At 41.9% G+C, this 24,186-nt stretch overlaps 1 protein-coding gene across 4 annotated transcripts in view; it reads right to left on the reverse strand.

Moving 5' to 3' along the window:
• The window catches only part of SENP7 (SUMO specific peptidase 7), a 188,668-nt gene that overhangs the window by 113,739 nt on the left and 50,743 nt on the right, over nucleotides 1-24,186 (reverse strand). For all 4 annotated transcript variants that reach the window (XM_058661815.1, XM_058661817.1, XM_058661813.1 and 1 more), the window contains one exon: nucleotides 1,426-1,523. In XM_058661815.1, the coding sequence (XP_058517798.1) occupies nucleotides 1,426-1,523 (98 nt within the window). Of the gene's footprint in view, nucleotides 1-1,425; nucleotides 1,524-24,186 lie in introns of those variants that run through there.

A 24,186-nucleotide genomic window follows, 5' to 3' on the forward strand; every position in this document is an offset into this window, starting at 1 on the left:
GTCAAAATCACAGGATCTGCGGTCTGACTAAGCAATGCATGCGTCAGAACTGGGTCTGGACAATTGCTGAGGCCTGTGCAATGAACGGCATGCCCAGATGTTCGTGGAGGACATGATAACCAATTCGTTGAGGCCTGCAGAGGACATCTAGTACCATGGAGGGCAAAACAAATTGGACAGCTCTCCTAGACAAGTATCTTTGTGAATCAAGACACTGAGGTAGACTATGTCAGCTAATGGACATTGGAAGGATTTCCTCAACTTTGGAGCAATGAAATCAACAGCATCTCAGAACTATCAAAACCACCTAAGCAGAATCCTCGGAACATACTCCACATCAGGGACCCTGTGATGACATCAGATGGCCTTCCCTCATTCCTGGGTACTAATGCAGTTGGGTTGCTGGGAGCAGTCCTTTCTCTTTCTTTCCCCACTTTCCCCAGATAGAACAAAAGAGACTGGAGGCAACTGTATCATCCACTTTCCCCCATTCCTCAACAGTGGTCCACATGGGCATGCATCCCTCGCAAATATGTAAATCATCTTTAAAATTAAAATGGATTAACTACTTAAAATCAAATAAAGGAAAAATTATATTTAAACGTTATATTTCTGAATCATATATTATATTCAAAATCTCTCCCACAAAATGAAATACTCTTGTATATGAAAAGCTTACAGAAAATGTAACTTGACTTTGTACATTAAAAAATGATTCCTTCATTTTCACAGCAATGACTCAAATAAAATACAATTTTATGTTAATAATTTTTAGAGAAATAAGAACTGTAAAATAAGTCTATTATTGTGTTGAGAATCAAATGATCATCACTGCATCTATAACACTGCATTATTCACATTGATAGTTTATCCATTAGATGACAGAAGGTCAGAGGGTTTCTAACACATTCTGTAGTCACCAATAAATTCTTATATTTCCTAAAAGTTTACTTAAAAGCAAATATAAAGACTAAACAGCTTATGTAATTACTGTTTTTATACTGATATCCAACACTTCAATGATCTATACTGCTTTTGATAATAACTGCAATTCAAATTCTCTACATATTGAATTTCCCTATATTAATAAGTACTTGAATCTATAAGTCCTATGACTATAGGGCCATAGTTACTAAATGGAGCATTTTTTTCCACTGCTGACTAAAAATGATGAATCAAGCAGTATTAATATACATATAACTCTTGCATTGTCAGCTAAAGTTTACCAAGATGCTCCAAATGCATGAAAGGAAGGCATAACATGTTCCACGGTCGTAAAAAGTTAGAACTTTAAGGAACCTTAAAACTCACTACCTCTATTTTAAGCATTTTTGTATCTGAGGAGACTCTAAGAGCACACATGAACCTGTAGTCACACTGTTTATATAAGGTATAAGGCAATACAATGTCACCTGCATATCTTACCTTTCTGGTGATGCCTTAGAAGTGACGGGACACTCGTGGACACCTTTTTTACTCTTATGATCTAGAGAGAGGACTTTATTTCTTAATCTTCTTTTCCACTGGAAATAAAATATTCAATGTTAATGATAAAATAACAATAACATTATGACAAAGCAGTTAAGATATTAACTTTCCTTATAAACTACACAGCCAAATTCATAGTTCACAAAGAAAAAAAACATTCTGTAGAATACTTGCCTCTTTGTCTAGTACAGAAATATAAGTTCACTAAAAAAAAAAAAATTGCAGAAAGACATTTTAGAATACCTGAGCTACTTTAGTCAGGCAATCAGCACTTTGAGATTCCGTAGCCTAAATAACTGCAAAAATAACTGCTTAAGAGAAGTAGTAAGAATCATTTTATGCCAGGTTAAATACGACAGGTATCATTATCAGTTTGATTGAGCATCTTCCCCAAGCAACGAACACTACTCAGTAATCATGAAACCCAGGTGCAATATGAGCTCAGGATCAGATGGGTAGCTAAAGCATTACCTCTGCAACCCTCCTCCAAACTGCGTCACGTAGCAGAACCAACTCCAGCCAGTGAGGAGGAAAAAGGAAACTAAGCTTAGAACTTTCCCTCAGATCTCAGTTAGGGGCCTGAGACACATGACATGGTGAGACACAGAACCAAAAAGGCCTTCATCCCCAAGGTAGTGCTCACAGACAGAGCATGTAAACGTGGCCAGGGCCAAGCTGACTACAGTTATGTCCTAGCTAGTTAAGCTAACACACAGACAGTTAAGTCAAGCTCAGTAGCAGGCAGCCCATCACAACTAAGGTCTTGGCCCAGCCCCCATCCTGAATTGTCCAACCAACATCCAGAACTGTCCTTGGTGGGCTCCAGACTCTAGCTATGATCTATGTTTTATATATATATATTAGGCCACAAATCAAGCCTCAACAAATTCAAAAAGAAATCATACCATGTCTTTACAGTCTTCTTAGACTGTAAAGGAATACAAGTAGAAATCAACAAGAAAAAATACTCATAAATGCTGCTTGGAAATTAAAATTGTACTGATCAATAGGTCATTAAAAATATAAAATCAAAAACTTTCTTTAAGAAGGTGTCAAGGCAGTTTGGGGAAGCTCCTTGGAACAACCAGGACTTGAACTTCCCCTGGAGGCCAGTTGGAGTCACAGGCGTTGAAAAAGCTGGGGAGTGGGAACCCGGAAACAGGGTTTCAGGGGTGGAGGGGTAGGGGCTAGAATGTACCAATCCATTTTGGGCAGTTGTGACAGCCGTCACTTGGGCCCCAGATGTTGGGTGGGACATGACTCCAATGGAGTCTTAGTCTGGATGGGTATTTTTTTTTTTTTATGAAGCACACTTGAAACAAAGTTTGAAGACCTTTTTGCAGGAATAAAGTGTGCACCCTAAATTTGGAAAAACGAAAAACAAACAAACAAAAACTTTCTTTAAATAGCATTCAAATGAAAACACAATATGAAAACTTGTAAAATACAATAAAAACAATATTAAGGGAGAATGATTATATGAGAAAGAAAAAGGAGTAGGCAAGAAATAATGAAGAGCAGAAAAAAAGATGAAACTGAAACAAAAAACAAAAGATCAACAAAACAAAAAAGGTTTTTTTAGAAGGTAAAATACATGGTGGCTAGCACAATGGCTCAATTGGCCAATACTCTGCCTGCAAGCGCTGGCATCTCACATGGGTGCTAGTTCATGTCCCACCTGCTCCACTTCCCATCTAACTCCCTACTTATGGCTTGGAAAAGCATTGGAGGATGACCCACAGCCTTGGGACCTGCACCTGCATGGGAGATCTGGAAGAAGCTCCTGAATCCTGGCTTTGGATCAGCTCAGCTCCAGCCATTGCAGCCATCTGGAGAGTGAACCAGTTAATGGAAGATCTCTCTTTCTCTCTCTCCTTTTCTCTGTACATCTTGCTTTCAAAAAAAAAAAGAAAAACCGACAAAGAAACGAACAAGCAGGAAGAGGAGTAGGAAGGACGAGAAGGAGAAGCAGAAGCACAAGAAGGATAAGCAGAAGTGGAGGGACCAGTGCAAGGGCTCAGTGGCTAAATCCTTGCCTTGCACACTCCAACATCCCTTATGGGTGCCAGTTTGAGTCCTGGATGCTCTACTTTCCATCCAGCTCCTGCATACAGCCTAGGAAGCAGTAACAGATGGCCAAAAGCCCTGGGACCCGGTGCCCACATGGGAGACCCAAGAAGCTCCTGGCTTCTGGCTTCTGCCTTCAGGTTGGCTCAGCTCCAGCCATTGCAAACACCTGGGAAGTGAACCAGCAGATGAAAGATCTTTCTATCTCTCCTTCTCTGTACATCTGCCTTTCCAATAAAAGTAAAATACAGCCTTTTAAATAATTAAAATACATAAACCATTATCCAGGCTAAAAAAGAAAAAGAAAAAATTCAAATAAATAGAATTAAAATGAAAAAGGAGACATTGCAATGGATACCACTGAAATACAAAGGATCATATGAAACTATAATTAAGAATTATATGCTAACAGACTAGAAAACCTCGAAGAAATGCACAAAGTCCTGCATATACATTACCTACCAAGATTAAATCAGGAAGATATAGACAAAATAGACAGGCAATAAAAGCAAACCAACAGCAAGCCATCAGATAAAAGCAGTAATCAAAAATCTTCCATCACGGACATGTGTCTGTAATCTCCTTACTTTAAAAAAAAAACTTCATAAAAAGGTCTCTCATCAAAGAAAAGTTCAAGACTGATGACTTTACTACTAAATTATACAAAACATTCAGAGAAAATAACTCTAATATTTTTTCTAACTATTCCAAAATACTGACCAAGATGGAACGCTATCAAACCCTTCTGAAGAAACTCACATCAGTTTGAAACTTAAATCAAAAAGAATCCTTCCAGACCCAGCACGGTGGCCTAGCAGCTTAAGTCCTCGCCTTGAATGCACCAGGATCCCATATGGGTGCTGGTTCTGATCCCAGCGGCCCGGCTTTCCATCTAGCTCCCTGCCTGTGGCAATCAAGGATAGCCCAGAGCCTTGGGACCCTGCACCCGCATGGGAGACCTGGAGGAAGTTCCTGGCTCCTGGCTTCGGAATGGAGCAGCTGCAGCCATTGTGGTCACTTGGGGAGTGAATCATCAAACAGAAAATCTTCCTCTCTGTCTCTGTCTCTATGTATATCTGACTTTGCAACAAAAATAAACACATCTTTAAAGCAAAAAAAAGAATCCTTCTGGGGACTCAACGTGATAGCCTAGTGGTCAAATCCTCGACATGCACCAGGATCCCTTATGGGCAAAAGTTCATGTCATGGATACTCCACTTCCCGTCCAGCTCCCTGCTGTGGCCTGGGAAAGCAGTCAAGGACAACCCAAAGCCTTGGGACCCTGCATCAGCGTGAGAGACCTGGGGGAAGCTCCTGGCTTCTGGCTTCTGATAGGCTGAGCTTTGGCCATTGTGGCCACTTGAGAGGTGAACAAGCAGATGGATCTTTCTGTCTCTCCTTCTCTCTGTAAATCTTTCAGATAAAAAATAAGTAAAAGAATCCTTCAGGATATGAATGGAAAATTTATGAATGAAGAAATAAACTGTGATACATCCAGATAATGCACTGCTCTTCAACATTTTTTTAAAATGAGCTACTAAGGAGAAGAAAAAATGGCCGACCATGGAGGGTTGATGTAAAGGGGAAGGCAGAGAGAGAGGGCCAAAAAGTGCCAGAAGAAGGAGCAAGTCTAGTTAAAAATAGTATACACAGGTGTGTGAATCCCACAGGACACTGCGGAATCAACAAGATCCACGCAATTTGGAGAATCAACCAAAAATAACAACAACAAATAAACCAAGGCAGCGCTCAGCGGCCGGCTCAGTGGCACCACAGCTCGAAAACGGTGAGTTGGGAACCCAGCAGGGGAAAGGCCAGCGGGAGTTTTGAACGGAAAATATACAGGCAATTTTGGGAGATCGTTGCACAAGGCCCCACCAGTGGCGGCTGGAGACTGCAGGAGTGCTGAAACCTCTAGCACTGGAACGATATTAATAACCTTGGTGGGACCCAGGCAAAGACAGACACGGCTAAGTAACACACATTCCCACATAACGAACGCTACGGTACCGGAAGGGCGTTAGGACCCTGAAGTGCGGTAGCCGGCAGCTACCCCAGGATCACAGCTAAACTAAATTCTGGGCCAACCCAGGAAGTTCCTCAGACAAAAAAACCAAAGCAAACCAACAACAACAAAAAAAATCCTAGGCGCTGAAACCTGAAACTCAGAAGGGAAAAAAAAACAACTCCCTGGGCTGAAGGAAAACAAAAACTTAGGCTAGCAAGACCTCAGGCCACCCACTAGGTGGCAACAGAGGTCAAGGGTGAGAATTCAGCAACACCTTGGGCCACAAATATGAAACGCAATAAGAGAGGTAGTGACCTAGACACAGCTTCCTCCACCCCAAAAGCCACCATAAAGCCTGGTCAATCGCAGAGATTACAGATGAAGAAATTGAAGACGTCTCTGATAAGGAGTTCAGAAAAATAATTATAAAACTCTTCAGAGACAATGAAAAACGATGGGACGAGCTCAAAGATTTTAAAAACCACATAATCACAGAAACAAAATCACTCAAAAATGAGATCCTGGACTTGAAGAATAAAGTTGAGAGCTTAGCCAACAGAATTACAGCAGCAGAAGACAGGATATCCGACTTAGAAGATTCCCAGAATGAAAGCAGGCAGATTATTAACCAACTAGAGTCACAACTACACAAGGCGACCAAGACGATCCAGGAGATGAATGACAACATCAAGAAGTCAAATATCAGAATCATGGGGCTCCCAGAAGGAGTGGAAAGAGAAACAGGCATACAACCAGTACTTGAGGAAATTATGCAGGAGAACTTCCAAAATACCTGGAACATGAGTCCAATCCAAATTCAGGAAGGCCAGAGGACTCCCCACAGGGTGGACCCAAAACGATCCTCCCCAAGACACGTGGTAATCAAGCTACCCTCCAATGAATACAAAGAAAGAATCCTAAGGTTAGCACGAACCAAAGAGAAGCTTACATTTAGGGGCAGGACCATCAGAATCACTGCCGACTTCTCAGAACAGACGCTCCAGGCAAGAAGGGAATGGAACAAAATCTTTCAAGTACTGAAAGAGAACAACTGTCAACCAAGAATACTCTACCCAGCAAAGATTTCATTTGTATACGAGAACGAAACTAGATACTTCCACAGCAAAGAGAAATTAGAAGAATATGCCAACACAAAACCAACTCTACAAAATCTCCTTAGAAATGCGCTACTCCCAGAGAAAAAGGAAGCAAGCCATAAGCAAGGATGGCAATCAGGGAGATCTCAATAAAGTCCATCCACGGAAACGACAATCAATTACCAACAACCTCAAAAACACAGGCATATGTAATGGAATAATTATAATTTCTCAATAATAACCCTCAACACAAATGGCTTAAATTCATCACTGAAAAGGCACCGATTAGCAGACTGGGTTAAAAATCAGGACCCAACTATATGCTGCTTGCAAGAAACACATCTAACCAGAAGAAACTTCAGGAAACTCAAAGTGAAAGGATGAAAACAAATATTCCATGCCAATGGACGAGAAAAAAAGGCTGGTGTGGCAGTCCTATTCTCAGATGATACGGACTTCAAGGTAACAAACGTCAAAAAGGACAGGGAAGGGCGCTACATCTTCTTGAAAGGGAGGATCCAACAAGAACCAATCACCATTCTTAACATATATGCTCCTAGCCCGGAAGCACCCAGCTACGTGAAACAACTACTTTTGGACTTAAAGGGAGACATAGATGAACATACGATAATTCTGGGAGATCTGAACACCCCACTAACACCAATAGATAGATCAACGCAGCAAAAGCTCAACAGAGAAGCCACAGAACTCACACAAACAATAGAACAACTGGACCTAGTAGACATCTGTAGAATATTTCATCCTAAGGCCACAGACTACACCTTCTTCTCAGCAGTGCATGGTACCTTCTCCAGGATAGACCACATAATAGGACATAAAGCAAGTTTAACTAACTACAAAAATATCAGAATCATACCATGTACCTTCTCAGACCATCACGGAGTGAAACTGGAAATCAACAACTCAAAATGTCCCAGGAAACATGTAAACTCCTGGAGGCTGAACAATATGCTACTAAACGAACAATGGGTTAGAGAAGAAATTAAAGACGAGATCAAAAAATTTATGGAAACCAACAAAAACCCAGATACAAACGTCCAAAACTTATGGGACACCGCCAAAGCAGTGTTACGTGGTAAGTTTATTGCAATAAGCGCGCACGTCAAAGCCCAAGAAAGGCAACAAATGCAGGAATTAAGCACACACCTCCAGGAACTGGAAAAGCAACAGCAGAAGGACCCCACAAACAAGAGGAAACAAGAAATTATCAAAACAAGACAAGAACTAAATCAGAAAGAAATTAAAAAAACCATTCAGAAAATAAATGAATCAAAAAGCTGGTTCTTTGAGAGGATAAACAAAATAGATACCCCACTGGCCCGACTGACAAAGAAAAAACAAGACAAAGCAAGAATTAGCAGCATCAAAGATGAAACAGGCAACATAACAACAGACACTACTACCATTAAGGAAATAATTAGAAATTATTACAAAGAACTATACGCCAACAAATCCGATAACCACTTGGAAATGGAAAGATTCCTAGACTCCCACCACTTACCAAAACTCACCCCAGAAGCAACAGAAGACCTGAATAAACCCGTTACCGAATCAGAAATAGAATCAGTGATTAAAGAGCTCCCAACCAAGAAAAGCCCAGGCCCAGATGGTTTTACCACAGAATTCTACAAAACATTCCAACCAGAGCTAACCCCAATCCTTTACAAGCTCTTCAAAACAACAGAAAAGGAAGCAGCTCTTCCAAACTCATTCTATGAAGCCAATATCACCTTATTCCCCAAACCGAATAGAGAATTAACAGAGAAGGAAAACTACAGACCGATCTCCCTGATGAATGTTGACGCTAAGATTCTCAACAAAATCCTAGCCAATAGAATACAAAAAAACATCAGACAGATCATCCATTCAGACCAAGTAGGTTTCATCCAGGGAATGCAGGGATGGTTCAACATAAGGAAATCCATAAATGTGATACATCACATCCAAAAACTGAAAAACAAAAACCATATAATAGTATCAATAGATGCAGAAAAAGCCTTCGACAAAATTCAACACCACTTCATGTTAAAAACCCTAACCAGGGTGGGGATAGAAGGAACAATCCACAACATAATCAAAGCAATATATGAAAAACCCAATGCCAGCATCATACTAAATGGAGAAAAACTGGATCCCTTCCCACTGAGATCTGGAACAAGACAAGGCTGCCCACTATCACCACTGCTATTCAATATAGTCCTAGAGGTACTTGCAGAAGCCATAAGACAAGACAAAGAAATCAAAGGAATCCAAATTGGAAATGAAGAAGTCAAGCTTTCACTATTCGCAGACGACATGATTCTCTACATAGAAGAACCAAAAAACTCAATACAAAGACTCCTAGAACTCATATGAGAATTTGGCAGAGTGGCAGGATACAAGATAAATGCACAAAAATCAACAGCCATGGTGTATGCAAATGGCTGCAAGATGGAAGAAGATCTAACCAACAAGCTACCATTCAAAGTAACAGAGAAAAGCATGAAATATCTGGGAATAAATATAACCAAAAGCGTAGATGACCTTTATGAAGAAAATTACAAAACACTCAAAAAACAAATAGAACAAGACCTCGAAAGATGGAACAACATCCCATGCTCCTGGATAGGCAAAATTAATATCATCAAAATGTCTATACTACCAAAAGCAATATATGCATTCAATGCAATCCCAATCAAACTACCCACAGCATTCTTCATCGAACTGGAAAAAATGATACACAGATTCATCTGGAAACACAAAAAACCACGAATAGCCAGAACCACTCTGAAGAACAGACACTTAACAGGGGGAATCACAGTACCGGATCTATGGACATATTGTAGGGCAGTGGTCATCAAAACAGCCTGGTACTGGCACAAAGATAGAGAGGAAGATCAGTGGAACAGAATAGAAACACCAGAAGGAAACCCACACAGATACAGTCAATTAATCTTTGACAAAAAGACAGACAACAACCCAAACAAATGGAAAGGTCTGTTCAATAAATGCTGTTGGGACAACTGGTTGATAGCCTGCAGAAACAAAAAGATAGACCCACATCTCTCACCATACACCAAGATTGAATCTAAATGGATAAAAGACCTAAACCTACATCCAGAAACCTTCAAACTTTTGGAAGAAAATGTTGGAAACACACTGCAACACTTAGGGGTAGGCCCTCACTTCCTAAAAAAGACTCCAAAAGCAGTAGAAATCGAGACCAAAATAAACAACTGGGACCTCATCAAACTAAGAAGCTTCTGTACAGCTAGAGAAACAATCAACAAAGTAAAAAAACAAACTACAGAATGGGAGAAGATCTTTGCACACTACATAGGAGATAGAGGGCTGATCTCCAGAATATACAAAGAGCTACAGAGAAACCAAAACACCAGAACAAACAAACTGCTCAAGAAATGGGCACGGGAAATGGGCAGACATTTCACAAAAGAACAAACCCAAATGGCAAACAAGCATATGAAAAAATGCTCAAGTTCCTTGGCAATAAGGGAAATCCAAATGAAGACAACAATGAGGTACCATCTAACTCCAGTAAGGATGGCACACATACATAATACCACCAACACTTGCTGGCGAGACTGTGGGGAAAAGGGAACCCTTCTCCACTGCTGGTGGGACTGCAGACTTGTACAGCCTCTATGGGAATCAGTTTGGCGAATACTCAAACAACTGAAAATCAGCATACCATATGATCCAGCAATAGCACTCCTAGGGATATATCCAAAAGATCTCCTACACAAGAAACCAACATGCACGCCTATGTTCATAGCAGCACTATCTACAATCGCAAAAACCTGGAAGCAGCCAAAATGCCCATCAATAGAAGACTGGATAAGAAAGCTATGGTTCATCTACTCTATGGAATACTACTCAGCTATTAAAAAAAACGAAATGCAGTTCTTTGTGGACAAATGGGCCCGACTGGAATCCATCATGCTAAGAGAAATGAACCAATCCCAAAAGGTTAAATACCACATGTTCGCCTTAATCTGAGATGAAAAGATGACAACTTGAAAGATAGTACCTGTATATTGTAATATTAGTGCAATCTCTAACAACCTGTATCCAATGCAATAAGATAACGCGATATAATCTATAAACCAACAATTAATGTCAGAATATTTAAGATCTACATCGTAAAACTGTAAAACCTACTATACCCTCAATACACTATGTTAACCGGTAATGGGGAGGGAGTGCAGGGAAATCTTTCAGGACCATAAAAAGAGTGAGAAAAAAAGTACAATATAGCCTATCAAGGTCAAATCTGGTAATTCATACACAACAGACTCAAAGTGGCACTAAACAACAGTAAAACTACTATACCAATGCATGAGGGGGGAATCAGGTGCGATCCTGACAACCTCTTAACAGGAGGTCCTGTGCGTGGAGCAGGGGGGCACTCCAGAGTGGAGCAGGTGGTAAGGAGGAAGCTTGGATCCCAACCACGAAGACTCCCAGACCTTCACCACAAACTACTAATACTAGCAACAAGGACTACACCCCAACTGCCAAGGAGGCCACAGGGAATTGGATGCCCTCAGAGGCCGAGTACTCTGAGGTCACCCACCCCCAACCGGAGCTGCCGCAAGGGATGGAAGAAGTCCAAACACTACCACGCAGAAACCAACGTCATCGGAAAGACAACCAGAAGCCCGGAGTGGTCCGCAGACACAGAAGAACAATAAGTGTCCTTCGGGACCAGGGAGGACAGCTTTCTCTGGTCCGACCCTGGCTCCACCTCTGGACCCCTGCCCTCCCTTGCAGTGACCATCGGGATCGCTTCGAAAACCCCTCACAGCAAACAAACAATCATACAAACTAAAAAAAAAAAACTAAAATAAATAGACAAACAACAGAAAGTAGAGCTTGAAATCTGACAGGAAAGAGCTGGCGTGGATTGGCTCATGCCTTGCTGGGTGGGACACAAAGATTAGTCACTCCTCACCATGGTGTTGAGGATTTTCCTGCACACCCCCCCAAAAAAAAAAATGTTCTGCACCTTAAATGTTGACAAATATCTTGTTAGAGTTACAAGCCAGTCTAGATTATCACAAAATCTGCCAAGATCAACAAAATTATACTTCAACACAACAAATGGCTAAATACTAAAATGAAATAGACACGAGACAGCTGAATGGTACCTATAGCCTTTTAAAGGTATATAGCAGCCAGTCCGGTCCTGTATATAAACTAAAATTGAGATGTCAATGAGCTAATCATAGGTTGTGGTTAGGACTTTTTTTTTTTTTAACATACTGGTTACTCAAAACCATGTCAATTCCATAATATTGCAAATTGCTGTTGATGTTATATTGGGACTCTTAATTGACTGTGATGATATTACACCAGCTCTGACTTTGGACCAAAATGGTCTCCCCAAGAAACTGTTCAACCCACCTGGACAATAAGTAGCTGGACTCTATGCTTGGTATATGTTTGCAAGGAAAGAATCTTGATGGAATTTGAACTGTAATACTGCATCAAGGTGGAGGAATCCACCAGGGGGGATGGGAGGGGGAGGGATGGGGGGATTCCCAGAGCCTATGAAACTGTCACATAATGCTAAATATTAATAAAAATATAAAAAATTTTTAAAAAATGAGCTACTAAGTCATGACAACCAAAAGATCAGTGGTTGTCAGAGAGAATTGGGATATGATTAATAATTGAGGCTCAGAGGACTTTAAGGGTAATGAAATACTCCATGTTATATTATGTGGGGATATTTGTCAATAAAAGAAGGTTTAGATGTATTAAAATGGATTTTAAAAACTGAAGATATTATATGAAATGAAAATATAAAGGCAGGTCATGATGTCCTTTCAGTAAATGTACAAAATATATAATAATAATTCATTTGTGTGGGTTTAAGTACTTTTTCTCAATATGAAAATTTTTAAAAACCTATTAGTTCACGATCTATAGCTGGGAACAGACAAGGATGGCAAGCTAAGACGACACCCTGACTGGGCTGGGGTTCCCACTGGTGAGTGCGGGTTCCGTAGTGGGGGGCTGTGTTCTGGTCTGAATATGGATGCAGTACTCCTCAGCACAAGTGTGGTCTGGGGCTGGGCACACCAAGCTGGGCTAGACTCCTGCACCATCTTGTGCTTTGGAGGACCAGGGTAGGTGTAGGATGAGCTAGATTAGGTCTCTGCCCCTACTGAGCCAGGTATGAGCTGTATCTGGGTATAGACAAACCTTGGCTGGGCTGAAACATCCAACAGTAAGAACCAGAATGGGTTGAAGACCGCTCAGGAAAGACCACTGTTTCTGCTAGGACAGGAGGTGGACTGAATAGGGCTGGCCCATGGAATCACCAGTATGAGCAACATCAGACATTGGGAGAGGTTCTGATGGAAGGAGCTAGGGAAACTTGTCTGTCAGGACATAGTCCCTGTAGGTGAGCGCAAGAACCATGATAAGGAACAGCCCAAACCAGGCCCGGAAAAGGTACCCACTGGGATACATTTGGCACAGGTCAGGGGCAAACCAGGCAGGGCCAGTTCACATCACCTGCTGGTGAATCCAAGCACCAGAACAGAGTGTGGGTCAGGCCAGGTTTGGTTGTTACTACACACCAGTACACATTACAGCTGGGACTGGGTACCTGCTGGACTGGGTTAGGTTGTAGCCCCCACCAACCTGAGCTGCAATGGGGGGTGGGCCAGGTCGGGTCAGGGTACAACACCCACTGGCAAATGCCGAGGTGAGGTAGACCAAACAGACTGGGCCACAGCACCTAACCAGCACATGTGAGACCCAGGCGGGGAGGAGAAAAGCCGGTGGTGACCTGCATGGGGCTCCCCTGCTGGACCACCACTCCCACTTGAGAGCATGAGTTAAGATGGGGCAGACCAGACTAGGCAGGGCTAAAACACCTGTGGGACTCATGTGAGCCAGATCAGTGAAAAGCCAGGCTGCTCCTATTGGTATAAGCATAAGTCAAAGTGGGTGAGGGTTGGTTGGGGTTCTGCTGCAACAGCAGCTAGCAGATGCTGGCACTGGGGGCTAATTCTGTCAAGCTAAACTGCAGAACCACCTGGAGAGTACAAGATCTGGGAGTGGAACTGGGCCCAGTAGGGAAATAGTGGGCACCTCCCTCTTGGGTTATCACTCCCCTTGCAATTATGAGAACCAGGACTGGGGCAGGAGTGGCTAGACAGACAGTGGCACCCACCAGCATGTGTGTGGGCTGGATAGTGGAGCTGGTTGGGTTGAACTAAGCTTCAATGCCCATTGACATGTATGAGAGCTGAATGGGATGTGGAACAGACTGAACTAGTCTGCTGTATATACTTGCAAGCATGGGAACCAGGGTAGGGGACGGACCTGGTTGGGATTATTGCAGGTCGCTCTGACTAGATTGCAGCTCCCACTGGCTTGCATAAGGGTCAAGTGTGTGCTGGGCAGGATTGGGACTGTACTGCAACATCCACTGGTTCATGTAGAAGACAGGGCTGGAAACAGAATTAACAGCAATTGCAACCACCAGCATATGCATAAGCTGACTGAGGCAATAGACTGTGTTGGACCCTGCACTGGCATGCACACACAAGAATCAGGTCTGTGATCACTTCACACGAAGTTTATTTGGGGATCCCTCCAACTGAACTGCTGAACTCAGAACCCCAACCATGAAGAGAATTGCAGGTTCCATGGTCTGACCATGGAGTGCATGTGTCAAAGCTGAGCCTCCTCAGTGGCTAAGACAGAACAGTGGATAGCATATCTAAGTGCACATGGAGGATATGGCAGGCCTTAAGAACCTGCAGAGGATACCTGGTACCACAACAGAGGATGGAGGACAGAGCGAATTATTTACCTAACCCAGCCATTTGTTGGCAGTGAAAATCTGGGCAAATGGCGACTCTAAGGTAAACTATGTTAGACAGTGGATTCTGGAGAGATTTCATCCTGCTTCGAATGGCGAGATTGGCAGCAATTCAGAACTGTTGAATTATCAAAACCATTTGAGCAGGACCCTTGGAGCATGCCTCTCATCCGGGATCCTGGGTTGTTGGGAGAATAGGTGGGGCTTCTCCTTTTTTCTTTGCCTTTACCCCAGAGTCTGAAAAAAATAACAATAATAATCTGGAAACAATGGTCTTACTCACTTTCCTGTAGCCCTTGCCCCTTTGTGCCCTAATTAACTATGTAAAGATTGTCAAAATAATTACAAAAAAACCTATTAGCAGTGTTTACATTTAGAAAAAAATTATGAAAGAAGCATTCTTGATTTGCTTTACTCATATCTTTCTACACAACTTAAATCTGCATAACAGTATGCAGATACATTACGTTCTTTGTATCAAGACGAGCCAGTTGCTCTACTGCCACGTTTAATACTTCATTGTATCGGGTCCCCGCCACGATTCCAGCCTAACACAGCCAAGCTTCCCACCACGTACGTATGTACATGGGGTGAGCGGCTCGCGGGCAGCCAGTGTGCCATTTGGCGCCAGGCTTCGCCTGCTGGCCGCCCGGCCAGGAAGTTCTGGAATTTGGTTTCTTTGATATGCTGCATGAGACGCTCCATGCTGAACCCACAGTACTCTGAGAATGTGTATTAGTCCTTAAGATTTTCAATTGCATTTAATCTTCCTCTGAAGAACATGTAGTCTCTTTATAGTGCCGATTGCCAACATCAGTTCACTCAAAAGCAAAATTCCGGGCTTGTCTAGCAGGATACCCCATTACCTGATAGGATGAGGGATCAGCAGAGGGGTCACAGAAGGCAGGACTATGACATTGACTGGCATTCGAGAACCATACTCGGGGCTAGAATGTGTGAGACCTGCATGGACCAATCCCCTGGAAACTCTGACCCCAGTGGACGGTTTAGAAGGGCCGGTGGAGTCTATGCAGGAGGCATGACAGTCTATGGGGCACGCTGGGCTGACCCAAAGCAACCTCTGGCGTACTTAACACTGGCTGGCAACAGGCCTGGTTGGGGAGCGTGGGGTGTTGGGAGCACTGCACAAGTGCCCTGCTCTAAAATAATGACTGGTTCAAGGCCAGAAGGCAGCAGGAAGACAGGAGGTCACAGGTGAGGCGGATCTGCCTCCTTTCCAGGGCCTGGCCAGTCAGGTAGCACCCAGTGGACCCACGGGAATGCAAGTGATGGGAGTGAGAGCTGAAATTGCTATGGCAATAAGTATAGTTATTGTTATTTTATAGGCTAGCCTGTTTTGCAATTTTTTGGAGCATAGAAAATGTAGCTGTTTCAGCCGCTTTTATAATTTTTAGCTAGAGGAATTAAGGATGCTTTTATTAAAGAAAAATGTTTTTGATTATTGTTTTATTTATGGGGTTGCAAGGTCTATAGTTGTAGGGGGATTTAATATTTGTAATTTTTTTTAGATTTATATTTTTTCCCTTGTAAACTATTTTCCCATTGAATAATGGGCAAGTTGTAAAAATAGAAATGTGGTAGGAATGTACTACTGATTAGCAGGTAATCGCATGTGCCTTGGCCTTGGAGTCCTGGCTGCTGCTCCATGGCTACTGTTGAAGAATGAATAATGGCTTGCTTTGAAGAATATGAATACAGTGTTTTAAAGAATTATTTCTGGGGACACCTGCTTAGCCTTGAAGTGCGGACAGAGTGACCGAATGTCTGTACATGCCCCCTTATTCTTGAAGTAGAAAAATAGAACAATTAGTTGCTTGTGCAGAAGCTTGTGAGGTTTTGAGAAAATAAAAAGGACAGCTTTTTCTTGGGCTGGTGTGAGAACGCATCAAGTGTCAGTGTCTGTGTCTTTCTTTATCGCCGACTCCACGCACCCTTCCCGAGCTCCGAACTCTCGGCTGGAGCTGGACTCCAGCAGTGGGGGAGGCCTTGGCTGCGTGGAGCCTACCACTAAGGGGCGCAAGAACTTGAAGGGGGCTGAGTTCTGGTCGGGTCACAGTTGTAATCCTTTGGCACAAATATCAATTCGGCTTTGATGCACCATGCCGGATTAGACCACAGCACAGTTTGGTGCTCCAGAGGACCAGGATAGATGTGGGATGGCTCGGCTAGGCCTCAACCCCAACTGAGCCTTGTATGAGATATACGTGGGTATGGACGAGCCGTGGCTGGGCTGAAACTCTCAACAGCAGGAACCAGAATGGGTTGAAGAGCGGAGCTGGCCGAAGGACCTGCTGGTATGCATGAAACCTGACACCAGGAAGGAGTCGGAGGGAGGAACCTGAACAGTTCCTATGACAGGACACTGACCCTACAAATAAACGCAGGAAGCATGGAGGTAAACAACCCAGAAGAGGCTTTGGAATGTGACCCACTGGCATACACTTGGCTCGGGTTGGGGCAGACCAGGCTGAGTCAGTTCACGTCATCCACTGGCAAGCCCAAGCGCTGAAACTGTGTGGGGCCTGGCCGGGTTTGGTTGCGATTAAAAAAAAAAAAAAAAAAGTACAAAACACAAAATGCCAAGGTGAAATGGCCTGTGCCAGTAGGGAATGCAACACCTGACCAGCACACCTCCCACTGGTTTAGGTGAGGGACGAGAGTGTGATGGGCAGAGCCGGGGAGAGATGCGACACTCATTGGTTCCAATGGAGGTCGGGGCTCAGAAGAGAACCAACCCAGGGGGTAAAATCACCAGCTGATCAGAGTGATGGACGGTGGCGGGCACTGTGCTTACTAGTAGTACATGTAGGAGCCTGGACTGGGAATGCCTCAAAGTTTTTTTAGGGGATTCCCCTGAACAAAATGGAGGAATCAAAGCATTAACCAAGAAAAGATGGAAAATGGAGTAGATCAACCAACCACCTCAGCTATATGCTTCCAGTGGAAAACTGGACAAGGAGAAACTCTAAGATGGACTATGTCAATCAGTGGACTCTGCACCAGCCTCATCATACCTGGACTGTTGCTGATGATATGTTGGAGCTTCTAACTGATTGAGGTGACGCTCTGCTGGCTCTGCCTTCAAACCTGAGAGGGCCTCCCTAAGAGGCCATCGAACTTGAACTGGACAAGTGGGATGCTGGACTCTGTATGGTGTGAACTTTTAATTAGGGAATCTCAACGGAACTTGAGCTGTGGTTATGCATCAAGGTGAAGGAATTCACCATGGGGGAAGGGTTTGGGGTGAAGGGAGTGGGGGGAATCCCAGTACCTATGAAATTGTGTCATGTAATACAATGTAATTAATGAATAAATGAATATATATATAAAAAAAATGTTAAAAAAAAGATTATCCCATTTTTGTAAATGACAAAACATATACATGTATGTGTGTAGGGAGAAAATCTCAAAGGCTATTCCAACCTATTCATAAGGATAATTCCTGGGGAACAGAACTAGGACGTTTCCTACAGTCCATTGTTTGAATATTTCCTCATTTTTAAATAGTATTATTGACACATACATTTTTATAATTAAAAAATAAATCAGGGACAAGGCATTTAACCTAGTGGTTGGCTTCAGCCCCTGATTCCAGCTTGGTGACATCAGGTGACATGTCAAGCGAGTATATCCCTGATACCCACAGGGGGCCTGGATTGAGCTCCTGACTCCTATCTTTGCCCTGATTTAACCTTGGACATTGTAAGCATTCAGAGAACAAACCAGCCAATGAGAACTCTTTTTCTATCTCCATCTCAAACAAGTAAATAAATTAAAATGTTTTAAAAATACAAAAATTTAATAAAGAAAAAAAATACTTCATTGTAAAAATACATGTATTATCTAATTTAAAATTTCAATGGTCTCTTATACTCTAAAGCAACTAATATTGATGAAAGAGCCATGCCTCTGACTTGGTGTAGAAACTGGTTAATTTTTCTTTCCATTACTTTATAAATATGTACAAGATGACTTTAAAATTTGCCATCATAAAACGCTATAATCTGTTAAAGTTATAAATTAAATGTGTCCTCCCCAAAGTTCCTATGCTAAAGTCCTTACTCCCAGCGTGACTGTATGCAAAGACAAGGCCTTTAACGAGGTGATCAAGGTTAAATTAGATCATAGGGTGGAGCTAATAGGACTAGTGTCCTGCACAAAAATAGATACCAGACATGCAGGCCATGAGAGGACACAGGAATAGGCATCCAAAAGATGGGAAAAGAGGCTTCAGGAGAAGTGAACCCTAACTACACCTTCATGTTGGATTTTCAGATTCTGAAGTTGTAAAAAAAAAAAAAAATTTCTGATACTTATTTAAGCCACCCATTGCATAATATTTTAAGATGGCAGCCCAGCCCCAGCTGACCAATACAACTAAAAGCACAAACACTGGAAACTCTGTGAAAACTTCTACTTAAGAAAAAAAATTCACATAATGCAATGTAATTGTTAAAAAAAGAAAAAAAATTGAACATGAGATGTTTCAGGTATCACAGACTAAGCACTATTTTGTGCAAAAATAAAAAAGGAAAAAGAAAAAAACACTATACTAAGCCTTATCTATCAAAGCCATATAAGACTTCTTAGCAATAAAATTAGTTCAGATTTATAACCAGAATATCTGTTAAAATACAACTATATTACCTTTCAGGAGATATTCTTTCAAATTTAAAAACAAAAGCAAACAAATGTTTCTACTATACTTAAAATGTTAGTGACATGAACTAGAACTTATTGGACCCAGTGTGATAGCTCAATGGCTAAATCTTCAACTTAGAAGTGCCAAGGTCCCATGTGGGCATCAGTTCATGTCCCAGCTGCCCCACTTCTCATCTACCTTCCAGCTTATGGCCTCGGAAAGCAGTAGAGGACAGCCCAAAACCTTGGGACTGTGCCCTCATGTGGGAGACCCAGAAGAGACTCTTGGCTCCTGGCTTCCAGTCAGCTCAGCTCTGGTTATTGCAGCCATTGCAGTCATTTGTGGAGTGAACCAGCAGATCTTTCTCTCTGGCTCTCTTTCTCTCTCTAAATCTGATCTGCCTTTCTAACAAAAAATACATAAATATTTTTAAACAAAATATTGGGCCTAGTATGGTAGCCTAGAGACTAAAGTCCTTGCCTTGCACGCACCAGGATCCCATGGGGTTCTAATCCCGGCAGCCCCGTTTCCCATCCAGCTCTTTGCTTCTGGCCTGGGAAGACAGTCAAGGACAGCACAAACCCTTGGGACCCTGCACCAGCATGGGAGACTTAAAGGAAGCTCCCAGCTCCTGACTTTTGAGAGCTGAGCTTCAGCCATCGTGGCCATTTGGGGACTAAATCAATAGATGGAAGATCTTTCTCTCTGTCTCTCCTCCTCTCTGTAAACCTGACTTCCCAATAAAAATAAAAAACCTTTTAAAAATCTTTTTAAAAAATCTTTTAAAAATAAAATACAATTTATTTTATAATAAGATGTCAATTTTGAAGACATCAATAATGTACACCTAAACTGAAACTGAAGAAGCCCTAGCCTCGGGGCATCACTCCAACATATTTCAAAGATAAGCTCATTTAAAATCCAAAAATGACATAAAAAATTTTAAAAAGATATCAAAAACAGAAATTTCATTTTACTAAAATATTTTAAAACACAAATAAAATTATCTAATTAAAAAAAGTTAATTCTGTTTACCCCTTGCAAAGGTAAACACCTACAAAGCAATTGGGACAGTGGTAATTCAGTATGAATGAATTCAGTTTTACATCTAAAGTCTTTCTTATCTGACACTAGGATGAGATAATAATCAGCTTAATTAAAAATACGTATAAGAACTGAATCAGCTAGCAGAACCCTTACATTATTTTGCATTAATATTTTGCTAACAGGGTCCGGCACGGTAGCCTAGCAGCTAAAGTCCTCGCATTGCACAAACAGGGATCCTATATGGGCGCCAGTTCTAATCCCCGTGGTCCTGCTTCCCATCCACCTCCCTGCTTGTGGCTTTGGAAGGCCCAAAGCCTTGGGACCATGCTTCTGCATGGGAGACCTAGAAAAAGCTGCTGAATTTGCTCAGCTCCAGCCATTGTGGCCCTCTGAGGAGTGAATCAAAGGACAGAAGATCTTCCTATCTCTATATCTGACTTTCCAAGAAAAATAAATAAATCAGGAACATAACTGGTAACTCATAGACAACAGACTCAAATCAGCATTAGACAATAGTAAAACTACAAAGACATATGGGGGGAATCAGGAGCAATCCTGACAACCTCTTAACAGGAGGTCATATGCACAGAGCAAGCGGGGACCCCAGAGTGGAGCAGATGGACAGGAGCAGCCTTGTATCCCAACCCTGAAGATTCCCAGATCCTTACCAAGGACTATCGGGCACCAAGGATTACATCCCAACTGCCAAGGAGACCACGGGGAATTGGAGAGCCTTCACAGGCCGAGAACTCTGAGGTTACCCACTCCCATCTGGATCTCCCACATGGGATGGAAGAAGCCCAAATCCTTCCTTGCAGCATCCAAGGTCATCAGAACGACAGCCAGGAGCCCTAAGCAGTCCACAGAAACAAAAGAACAGTAAACTTCCTTCGGGACTAGGGAGAGGAGCTTTCTCTGGTCCTTGCTTGGTTCAAACTTTGGGTCCCCACCCTCTCCTGCAATGACCATCAGTGTCGCTCTGGAAACCCCTCAAAACAAACAAACTAGAATAGACAGATAGAGCACAATAAGAAAAGCTTACAATCAGACAGGAAACGGTCAGCATGAACTCACATATACCTTACTAGGTGGCACACAAATGATTAGTTATGCCTCACTGGGGTATTGAAGATTTCTCTGCACACCCCTCCTAAAACTGTTCTGCACTTCAACTGTTGACATATGCCTTGTTAGAGTTATAAGCCAGTTTAGACTATCCTAAAAACTGCCAGGTTCAGTAAAATTATACTTCAACACTATAAACTGCTAAATACTATAATGAAATTAGACACAAGACAGCTGAATAGGACCCTATAACCATTTTAAGGTGTATAGAAGTCAGTTGTATATAAACTGAAATTGAAATGTCAATGAAGAAGTCACAGCATGTGGTAAGAACTTGCATTGTTTAACATACCGGTTACTCAATACCATGTCAATTAATTCCATAATGTTGTAAATTGTTGTTGATGTTATGTTCGGGCTTTTAATTGTTCAGGATGATATTCTGCCGGATCGACCTTCAGACCAGAGATGGTCTACCCAAGAAACCACTGAATTTATCTAGACAATAAGATGCTAGACTCTATGCTTGGTATATGCTTGCAATGAAAGAAGCTTGACTGAACATGAACTACAATACTGCAACAAGGTGGAAGAATCCACTATGGGGGGAAGACACGGGGAGGGGTTGGGGGAATCCCAGAGCCTATGAAACTGTGTCACATAATGCAAAGTAATTAATAAAGAAAACTAGGAAAAAGATATTTTGATAACAGTTTCCAACTTTTAAATTCAGTGCTTCATTTGTAGGCTAATAAATATAGCCATACTTTTAAAACTTATCATTGAATAAAAAGGTAAACAAATGAATCACAGCTTTCTAACTACAGATGGCAAGAAATTAGGATGGTTCAAAATCCTTTTTGACTTTATGATGATGTGATAGCAAGACACAGTTAGTGGAATTGGGAATTTTTATCTTTTATTGGGACAATAACGTACTACAATACTTCCTTGCAATGTTGGTCAGTAGTGAGCTGCACCTCCTAACCAGCCACCAATACTGAAAGATATATACAGTGTTCAATAATTATAAGCAATATTCAATGCTTTATTTACAAAATAGGCTTTGTGTTAGATGATTTTTGCTCAAACTGAGGTAATATAAGAGTTGTGAGCAGATTCAACATAGACTTTACTAAGCTACGCTCTTCCAGCAGGTTAAGTGTATCAAATGCAGTATCTTCAATTTACAATGAGTTTATTAGGATTTAACACCATTAAAAGGCAAAGCGCATCTGCATTCTTTTGCCTGCAGTCTCTTCCCTTCTAATACTTCATATGCAAGCTTCACAGTTTTCTAAAACATAAATCATACTACGGTGGTAATTTCTGTATCTTTTTATTATTATTGTCATTTTATGATACAGTTCAATATGCCCTGGAATTTCCCTGCTCTCCTCCCTAAGTCCCCTCATCCCCCCAATGAGTTCCATTATATTATTACTATAGCATAGTTTTTCATATAAACAGTCATATGTCCATCATTGTGGGCATGGACAATGGGAGAGTCCAGCATCCTACTGTCAAGCTATAGTAAACAGTTTCATTGACAGTCCATCTTTGATCTGGAAGTAGAGATGCATATTGCATTGTATCCTCATATCTGGATATGACAGTCTCCATTACACAGTTACTATGCATCCCCTTAAATGAAAAGCCACAAAACAAAAAGAGAAATTGAAAACCCCATGAATTTAAAAATAAATAAATAAATAAATAAATAAATAAAATACATGCTACTGAATGACTACTGTGTCACTGAAGAAAAGATAATCAAAAACCTTCTCAAAGAAAATCATGCTACTGTATGATCTACAAGTCACTGAAGAATTTAATGGGAAAGAAAGTGTTTTAAAGAGATGAAACTAATAAAACAATCAAAATCCATGAGATAGTTTCTACATCTTTGTTGTTCTCCTATAGGCAACAAATAGATGGGTTTTGTTTTTTAATCCACTACTAGTAATCTATGATGTTTGATTGATGACTTCAAGACATTTATATTCAGAGTTAATATGAATGGGTGGTAATTTGGTCTTGTCATTTTAGCAATGGAATGTGGCTCTAGGGGGCAGACTGGGCTGTGAAATCCACCCTCTTCCCACATCGGCCATCTGGGACTAGCCTCTCTGTCTGCTCCTGGTCAAACAAAACAGACCAACAGTGTCGTGACCGGCTAGGCTGGTAACGTGGACATGACGAAGGATCTGGAGATGAGACACCAACACGGAGACCAGAGATGGTGGAAATGTTTCTCCCTGGCCTCTCTCGAGGCCTGCTTTTATTGCCTCCACTCTTGACCTTTCACCTAGTTCTTGTTTACCCTTTAGCCCACACTCTCATTAGCAGAATATTGGATACAGCTGAGTTCCACTAGACCAGGTGCTTTCAGCCCCAAGCCCATTACCTGTAGTGCTCAGTTTAGCGAGTGCTAACCAACTCCTTAGCCTACAACACAACAGGATGGGCAGTTCTTTGCCTGGGTCACCTCTTGAGCTCCCGGTAAATGTCCCTTCCCGCCTGGTTACTGGTGGAGTTCCAGCTGTTGATGCAGTTCCGACTGCCCCTTGTTGAATGCACTGGGGTATTGGTCACTGCAACACCACTCCATTATGTCCACTGCTTTCCCAAGTCTGTCAGACTCCTGATGACCTCTCTGCTATTATTCTGTCCTCTCCTACTTCCTGGAATGTGCTCTCTCTGCTTCACACTGGCTCATGTTTCTCCATCTGTTTAAATGTGTCATTATTCTATTCCACCATCTTGATTAACTCTATGGTTGTAACATTTAAAATGTAACAATATCACCCATTATTTATAGATAAAGTTTCTCATAATTGGGGCTCTTTCACATCACCCCACATCAAAAACTCAAAACCCAACCACATTA

The sequence above is a fragment of the Ochotona princeps genome, chromosome 3, assembly GCF_030435755.1.
Source record: "Ochotona princeps isolate mOchPri1 chromosome 3, mOchPri1.hap1, whole genome shotgun sequence".
In the NCBI taxonomy this organism is placed as follows: Eukaryota; Metazoa; Chordata; class Mammalia; order Lagomorpha; family Ochotonidae; genus Ochotona; species Ochotona princeps.